Source organism: Phaethon lepturus, unplaced genomic scaffold (assembly GCF_000687285.1).
Source record: "Phaethon lepturus isolate BGI_N335 unplaced genomic scaffold, ASM68728v1 scaffold45636, whole genome shotgun sequence".
Lineage (NCBI taxonomy): Eukaryota > Metazoa > Chordata > Aves > Phaethontiformes > Phaethontidae > Phaethon > Phaethon lepturus.
In genome coordinates, this window is record NW_010544914.1 from 259 (window position 1) to 9,043 (window position 8,785).

At 48.4% G+C, this 8,785-nt stretch overlaps 1 protein-coding gene across 1 annotated transcript in view; it reads left to right on the top strand.

Moving 5' to 3' along the window:
* LOC104622137 (paired amphipathic helix protein Sin3a-like) overlaps positions 1-6,359 on the top strand; it is a gene marked incomplete at its 3' end in the record, with an annotated part of 6,609 nt that extends 250 nt beyond the window's left edge. The window contains exons 2-6 of the mRNA XM_010288811.1: positions 1,558-1,664; positions 2,169-2,451; positions 4,670-4,921; positions 5,709-5,861; positions 6,201-6,359. Of these exons, the coding sequence (XP_010287113.1) occupies positions 1,642-1,664; positions 2,169-2,451; positions 4,670-4,921; positions 5,709-5,861; positions 6,201-6,359 (870 nt within the window). The remainder of the gene's footprint in view (positions 1-1,557; positions 1,665-2,168; positions 2,452-4,669; positions 4,922-5,708; positions 5,862-6,200) is intronic.
* Positions 6,360-8,785: the final 2,426 nt, after the last annotated feature.

Consider the following 8,785-nt stretch of genomic DNA (forward strand, 5'->3'; position numbering starts at 1 on the left):
GTCCACGTGTACCCAAGACGTACGGCACGAGGCGCGGAAAAGGTGGTCCCGCATCGCCTTTGGAATCCGGCAAACTTTAGGGAAAGTTTTTTTTTATAGCCGCCTCGAGGAATGGCAAAAGTTATTGAAAGTATTTCTTTCAAATTGCGGAACTAACTTGTGGAATCGCTAGGTCTGTGCCTGAATCCTGGGGCAGCCGGGGTCCTTTTTTTTTTAATTCGGTGTGTAGAGGAGTCTCCCCGCAAAGCCGGCTTTCTTCGCAAGGCTCAGGTGCTTCTCCAGTTCGGAGGACTACTGCATGCAGAAAGGGGCTTCTCTTTCCCCTGAAACCCTGTTGGTTCAAGTACTGTAACAAAAAATGGACTCGCTGGGGAAAAGATCAGGGGCAGGAAGGAAAAGGAAGAAGTATTGATCAGAGTATTCATATGAATGGGTTAAGTTGCCAAAACATTTGGTGCTTTCCTGAACGCATGGCTTACGTGGGTGGTTGTGTGGGAGTGATTTGGGAGTAAGGAAGGCTCTATTCTCGGATCATGTGCTGTAAAATCCTTAAAAAAACCAGAGAAAACACCCAAAATAACCCATTGAAGTAGCTGCGTTTGGTTCAGCTGTAGCGAGAAGGCCACGTATACATGAATTGACGCCTGTTTCTTCGTCTCTTCCACATGCGGTGCGAGGATCTTCCAGTTTTGGTGGAACCCGCTGCCCCGTTGGGTGAGGGGCCCTTTCCTTGTGCAGAATGGAGGCTGCTTCATTTCTTGCGACCTCCGACGATGGTTTCGTAGCGGGCGCTTCTTTCTCCCCGTGACGTCGATGGCAGATCCTCTGCGGGGGCGAGATCGGGGCGATACGTAGCAGTCTGTCTTCCCTTGCTGTCGTTTGATTTCAGATGAAGGAGAGGTCCTGTGTGTAGCTCCTGGGGCCGATGAGCGTGTGGCCCGGCTGTCGGAGGCGACGGCGACCCAGAGCTCTTGCTTTAGGCTGTGGCTCCCAAAAATGGGATGTTGGTACACGAATGGTTCATAAACTTCTTGCTGCTTGAGGTGTAAAACAATTTACCGCCCACAGCTACCGTTTTTGAAATCCTTCTATGTCGAACTGAAATGTCTAGCGTGTACCTGGCAGACATCTACTACGCTGAATATGTCATTTCCACTTTCTGCTTATTCTTAGACTTCCATAATATTTTCCACATATGAATGCAGGAAAAATACTCAGCCTAGTTCTGTTTATCCTAGCAGTCACTTCAGCGATGGTAAATTTGGAGTATGTTGTTGTTTTTTTTTTTCTGAGTAATTCTGCTGATCTGTGTTGCCTTCTTTCCTTTTTTGTTTCTTTTTGGTACAGTTTTATCTTGTGAGCCAGGAGTGGGGAGTGAGTATCTCTTATTCAAACGCTGCTGGTAGTACACTAACCAGGCTCATGATCTTTTGCTCTTTAATTCCCTGCCCAGGCTCAGGGCTAACAGCTGTGTTTTCAAATAATGCGTGTTTTGCAGAACAGTGGAGGTGAAGGAAAACCTTCTCTGCTAATATAACCCGTCTGTTCCGTCTCCAGGTGGAGGATGCATTGTCCTATCTGGACCAGGTGAAGCTGCAGTTTGGTAGCCAGCCACAGGTCTACAATGACTTCTTGGATATTATGAAGGAATTTAAATCTCAAAGGTAACAAGCTGCGTTTTGTTTCTTCCTTCTAAGTTAGGAGGAGTCTATGCAGGCATGGGAGCACAGAGCAGGAGCTGAATTCTGTCCTTCCCCGTGCCGAGTAACACACCTCTAGCAGTAGCGTGAAAGCAGCGAGTTGTGTGCTTTCTCTTCCAAACGTTAAATGTGCATCCCTTCGTTTCTGCTAAATCTCTGCTTAGAGTGGGAGTTCACAAGTTCAGCCTTGATAGCTGATTCATCGGGCTGGCTGGTTGTCTGCCCATTAATAATGGTCAGAGTTGGGACTAGATCTCATAGATATAAAATGCCGTCTGGGCTAATAAAATAGTTCACGTGTCGTTCTTAAGTTCAGTGATGTATTTATAGGGATGGGTTTTGCTTCGTTTCGTGCGTTAAGAGACGATAAGGTAAAAATTCTAACGGGAAATCCCTGTGTGGAGAACTCGGTGTAGCGCCGAAAGGCTCTTAGAGGATCGTGACGTTTTGATCTTGTTCCTCCCTCAGTATCGACACTCCAGGAGTGATCAGCCGCGTATCGCAGCTCTTCAAGGGCCACCCAGACTTGATCATGGGTTTCAACACCTTCTTGCCGCCCGGTTACAAGATTGAGGTGCAGACGAATGATATGGTGAACGTGACAACACCGGGGCAGGTCCACCAGATCCCCACTCACGGCTTGCAGCCCCAGCCGCAGCCCCAGCCGCAGCATCAGTCGCAGCCTTCGGCGCAATCAACCCCCACGCCAGCACAGCCAGCGCCGCAGCCTCCCCCGGCAAAAATCAGTAAGGTGAGAGGCTTTGAATGACGAACGTTGATACCGCAGGGATCCCTCTGCCTCCGGCTGAAACTGGTCTGGAGCTAGAGAGCGAAAAAGGAACCTCCACGCTGCTTTTTCACGGTATTTGTGAACCCGCGTGTGTTGTGCTTCTGCTGGGTTAGTTTCTCCTTTTCAGACTTCGAGATGTGTCCTGGTCGGTTTGACAATAATTCAAGTAAGGCAGCTTAAGGGTGTGGAAGGGCCTTGTTGCGTTCAGTGGGGAGCTGAAGGTTGCTCGGAGCATCTGGTAAAACGTACGCGTGTTATTCAGGGAGCGATCCGGCAACCCCGGGAAAAGGTCCCCGAAATGCACTTGGCTCTGCAGGAAGGGCTTCCCAGTTCAAGCAGCGGCACGTGTTGAACCGCCCGCTTTTGTCTGTAGCGTCTCGGGGCAGCTGAAGTCCCGAGAAATTCCCGGCAAAACGGAGGCCGTGGTGAAGCTGCTGCTCTTGCTGTGAAAGCTGGCGTGTGGTTCCGGGTGCAGGAGATGTTGAGGATGTCAAAAGTGCAAGAGTTCAGGCAAGGTGAGCGTGATGTCGCCTTTAGGTATCGGTTTGTGCGCCTAAAACTGAGGCTTTTCACTAATAAAGGGAATTTGACTCCCTGCTTTAGGTACAATCCAGATGCCGTTGTCCAACGGATGTATTTTATGTGATTGAAAGCAAAACAGGAAAACAGAAGAGGCATTCAGGGAGCTTACTCTAGATAAAATATTACGTATTCCAGCCTCAAAATGTGGAAAGATCTGAGAGCCTTTGGGGGTTCTTTCCCTCCCTAAGTTTCTCAAGGTTTAATCTCTAAACCGTACAATTAGCTAACAATTGGCTGGAAAAGGGGAAAAAAAAAAAAAAAAGAATATGCAGTTAGAAAGCAGCGGGATTTAAAATGTGGCAATAATCTCTAGACCGACATCGGTGAGACTTGCAACCTCCCGTTCAGAAAGGGCAAATTAAAACGTGTTAGAAGATTCGCAAAGCTGAAGGCTGCAAAGCCAATGCTGCATTCCGGCGTGAACTTACCTGTGCCAGATTTGAAGGCTTTTCTCCGAAGAAGCAGTACATGCTCTCGCTGAAGAGGTAGCAGTCTCTTTCTCATCCCTGTGGGCTAAGGGGGTTTCTCCCCGTGCCATCGTCCGGCAAAGAGTTGAACTATTTTTGCTGAACCTTTAAAATGAGCCTGAGGGGCATGCTAGGTATTGAGGGGAGATTTCCTGACCAGACAGGTGAAGTTGTAGACAGGATCTTGCCATAGGATGCTTCTGGCCATCCTAAGACGGTTGCCCGCGCTGTCAGTATTTAAAACGCTGCGTAATCCACGTTTTGAAGTTTGGAAGGTGACAGGAATTTGTATTTACAATTGCTGCCTCAAAGCTGCTGCAAAATATTCCTGTGGCTGTTAGGTGTCTGTTAAGAATATTCAAAATAATTACTCCGAGAGCCTTATCTGCCTGCTCTTTGGCTCAAAATTGAAAGAAATTCCAGTTTTCCCTTGCTCTTGCCTTGCTTTATGCATCCCAGAGTTCTTCACTAGGCACAAAATAACTTGCAGTGTTGGAGCGAGCCCTGCCTGTGCGTTTTGCCTGTTTTTGAGACAGTACGCATCTCTTTTCAGGGTTCAGTCAAAAGCAAGGAAAATTAACTGTTAATAACAACAGCTTGAATGGTCCAGGTGTTTTGTCTTCCTGGTGAATTGTAGTCTCTGCTGGCCCGCTAAATATTTATCTATTTTTTTGCTTTGGCTAATAGTTTTCTTCTGCTTAGTCTCCCTGTATTTGTGCCTCTGTTAATCTTTAAATCCCAACCCTGACTGTGAAATGGTACTTCTTAATTTTGACTCTTCACAGCAGTTTCTACTTAGCCAGCCGCTAGGCAATGTGGACAGCCCTAGACCTGTGAAGGGAATAATTGTTTAGTAGCAGTTGGAGTCTTTTAAGGAAGCGCGGCAAAAGCCGTCCCGGGCGAGTATAAGGGAGGAGGTGGTTTGACTGGACGTGGTCGCAGGAGGTGTCGTCCACTTGATGTGTTCTGGAGGTATCTCTGTTGAATCCGTGTTGTTCCACCGTAGGTGTCGGATACGTTTATATGCTGGGTTGTTTCCTCTGGATGTGGTCCGTAAGCGGAATAAAAGTGCCTTTATTCCAAACATAAAGGAATCTGCTCATTTCTAACACGGCTTCTTTTCTTCTTAGCCATCACAGCTGCAGGCACATACTCCCGCCAGCCAGCAAACTCCCCCGATTCCACCGTACGCGTCACCACGCTCGCCACCGGTCCAACCTCATACGCCTGTGACAATCTCTCTGGGAACCACACCATCCCTGCAGAACAATCAGCCCGTCGAGTTTAATCATGCCATCAACTACGTCAACAAGATCAAGAATCGCTTCCAGGGACAGCCGGACATCTACAAAGCCTTCCTGGAGATCCTCCATACGTATCAGGTGAGCGCTGACGGTGCGGATTTGAGTGTACGCGTGGTTATTGCTCTTTCTTTGCCATGGGAGCTGACTGTGCCTGTCCAAGAATTACGTTTGCGTCTTCTGCTGGATTAGCATTGGCCAGCAGAATTCTTGCGAACGAGAAGATTACGTAGCAGCATGCAATAAAGGATTTCAGTCCGTCGTCTTTTGTTTGCAGGTGTCTGAAATGCCTTTTTAAAAATCATATTTGGCAGGGGTTTTTTACGAGCGTGGGTCGGGAAGGGACAACACGGCCGTAGTACGATGTTAAAAGTAAAGAAACCCCTTGCTTGACCAGTAGCCTGGACTAGTGTCCAGGGCCAGTTGGGCATTTCACAGAATCGCTAAGGTTGGAAAGGACCTTCAAGATCATCAAGTCCAACCATTAATCCAGCGCCACCGTGTCCCCTAAACCATGTCCTGAAACGCCACATCCAGACGTTTTTTGAACGCTTCCAGAGACGGCGACTCCACCCCCTCCCTGGGCAGCCTGTGCCAATGGCTGACCACCCTCTCGGTGAAGAAATCTTTCCTAATGTCCAAATATTTAGTTTATATTTGTCCTATATATAAGAATATATATATTTAGTATATATAAGAATCATACTATAAACATAGTACTAATCTAGCATGATTCTTTACATAAGATGCCGAGACCTTCGCTCTTTCATTCTTTAGATCACTGAGGGTTTGTAGTTTCTTTTTTTCTTTGCCACTTAAATAGCTTGTGCATCCCTCCTTCTGACGCTTCCCCCCTTTCCTACGACAGAAAGAGCAGCGTAACGCCAAGGAGGCAGGAGGTAACTACACGCCGGCTTTGACGGAGCAGGAGGTGTACGCGCAGGTGGCTCGCCTCTTCAAGAACCAGGAGGATCTGCTCTCGGAGTTCGGGCAGTTCCTGCCCGATGCCAACAGCTCTGTGGTGAGTCATCCTGGAGACGGACCGAAATACCTCGCGGAAAACTGTTTCTCGATCTAGCCAGAGTTCAGAGAAATGTGCTTTTGCTGTTTGTTTCTTGGGTTTTCTTTTTTGGAGTGATCTTTTACTGAGTGTGGGAATGGGGTCAGGGTAACAGACTGTGTGTTCTGCCCACGACTTGTCTTTTAAATACGATCCCTTTGCCTAAAAGGGTTGTTCTAAGGCTTCGATAACTGCGGTAAAATGCACTGGTCACCTAGAGCTAGGAGGAGCAGGCATATTTTTTTGCCTGGATGCGTGGAACTCAGCTCTAACGGTCTTACGGGTTTGTCTCTAAAAAAGCTGCTAAGTAAGACAACTGCAGAGAAAGTGGAGTCGGTAAGAAATGATCACGGTGGCACGGTGAAGAAGCCACAGCTCAACAACAAACAGCAAAGACCCAACCAGAACGGCTGTCAGATCCGACGGCACTCGGGAACGGGAGCAACCCCTCCGGTGAAGGTAAGAGCGCGCGCTGCTCGTTCAGCAGCCCTGTTTTTCCCGGGAGGCTGTGGCAGAGCAGCCTGAGAAAATGGAAACTAATGCTTGCCGTGAAAGGGAGCTTATAAACCACGAGGCTTCGCCTCTGGTTTTCACAGACGGGTGGTGTGACCTGTACGTGAGGGCAGGAATAATTTCTTTCCTGGCTCGGGGAAAAATAGGGCTTTCCCCACCTTTATTAGGATGCGGCGGGATGCGTGGGGGTTGTTTTATCGGTTAATAAAGCAGCGTTTGGTGATGAGGGGGAGATGCGGGGTGTGGAGGCAAAAGTCTCCGTCAGGTCCCAAAATAAAGTTGTCCGAAACCTGCAGCGCTGTTTCTAAGGCATGTAGGAAGATAAGCTGAGGGCAAGAGGAGGGTGTGCCCGAAAGCTGCCTCGCAGCGGCACGTGGAGCAGATGCAGCGGAATCCCGTTCGCTCATCTTCCCTCCGATGAACCTTACGACGCGACGATGAATGATTCTCCTCTTAGCGGAGCTTGCCCTCTTCAAATGACGCACGTTTTGAGCGAGCCGGGCTTTGCGGTGCGATAAAAACGGTCTCCTGGCCAGGTGGCTGAGTTTTTGTGCATTAGGGACGAGCGTGCCCGCCTTATTTGCAGGCGGGGTGTCTTGCCTAGTGCTGAAAAGCATTAGCACGTGTAGTTGTATATATTCAGCTCCGGTGATTTACTTCCCCGTCTGCCCTTTCTCCCCCTCTCCAAATAAAGGGTGGCAAAAGAAACACCTTTTGGAGGCAGCTTTTAGCCTTGCTGAGGATGTAGAGCGGTGCTGATGCGGAGCGAAAAAGGGATCTCGCAGCACGATGGGAGAGAGAAAAAGGGATACGATAATTTTAGGGAGGTGTAAGACTTCAAGAACTGGGCGAGTGGTAGGAAAAAACCAGGTGTATTTGGGTAATTTTGCATACTAGTTAGAAAAACGAGCTACGCTGTAGCGTGGGTGTTTCAATCAACTAATTACAGAAAAGGATGCAACAGTGTATTAAAAATATTTGGAGTTCTGTGCTACTGATTAACCTTTAATAGATTAGCTTGGGACACGCGCTTTCATGCAGGTTTCCTTCAGAAAAAGCCGCTTTTATTTGAAAGCAAATGGTGGGGTCAGGAAGCTGAAACCCCCATGTGACAGATGATCAAAATACAGTGACTTGCTCTGCTGAACAGCCCTTTTTTTTTTTTCCTTCCTTGCCTTTCTTTTTTTTGTTAACAGAAGAAACCGAAGCTGCTTGGTTTAAAAGACCAGTCTTTGGCAGAAGCCAGCAAACATGGTGTGGGGACAGAATCTCTCTTCTTCGAGAAGGTGAGAAGCGAGATTCAGAGAAAGCCCGTCTCGTGTCATTGATCTGTGTTCTTAGTGTGTGTGCGTCCGGATTTTTATCGCAGTGAAGTACGTGGTGTATATATACCGCCCTGATCACATTTATCAGCTTGACCTCAGATGTATCATGCAACCTCTGAGTCAGATCCACTGAATTTTTTTTTTTAAAGACCGGTGATCTTTTTTTACGTGGACATTGTGTCTTTTCCCCAAAGCTCACTCTCCGGCTTTTCACCCGCTTCTTGATGCGGTTTATTTGCAGGAATGGGATTTTTTTTCCTGTAACGCACACCCCAAATTTTTCTTCACCTTTATGAAACCCCCGGACAACCGGTGATGTGCGTGGCGCGTCCTGCTGCGTCGGCGCAGCTTGCGGTACCCACCCGCAACCAGCTGCCTGCAGCGTGGGAGCTCGGTTTGCAAAGCAGCTGGTTCGTCTCGACGTTGGGTTTTTGGTGGTGGGTTTGGGGTTTTTTTTTCCCCTTTCCCCCAGAGCTGACTCTAATTAATCGCACAGCTGTTACCTGTTGCTGGTTTACCACACAGAACAAATGAAAGATCTGTGGGATGTTTCCAAGTGGTACCTTGGCGTCTTCCCTGAGGTGTCCGTACGTTTCCTTACGGCTCAGAGGGGAGTATACGGTGAACATAAACAAGCTTTTTAAGTAATACCCATGTCTCGATGAAAGTCTCGGTTGCTCCCTGATGATGTGGTGCGTTTTGCAGCCTGCTGTAGACCAGCTAATGGTAACTGGGAACCAATCTATGGCTCGGAGGATGTGTAGGTGTTAACATGAATAAACCTAGAAATCCCTGCTGTAGGATTATAACCGTAATGACGAGTGCCTTAATGATGATAGATCTCCGTCTGACGCGTAGATGCTAACTGTTCTCGTGGGAAAGGTAATGGCGTTGGGATGAATCCTTCGGTCTCCTCGTACCGTGAAGATAAGGGGTACAGAAGCCGGCTTATCTGCGGTGAGCCGAGCGGCAACGCCGGCGGGGCCGGCGCGGCGTTACCCAGGGCACGGCACGCTCAGCCCCGCTCCCCGCTCGCGATACTCTCCG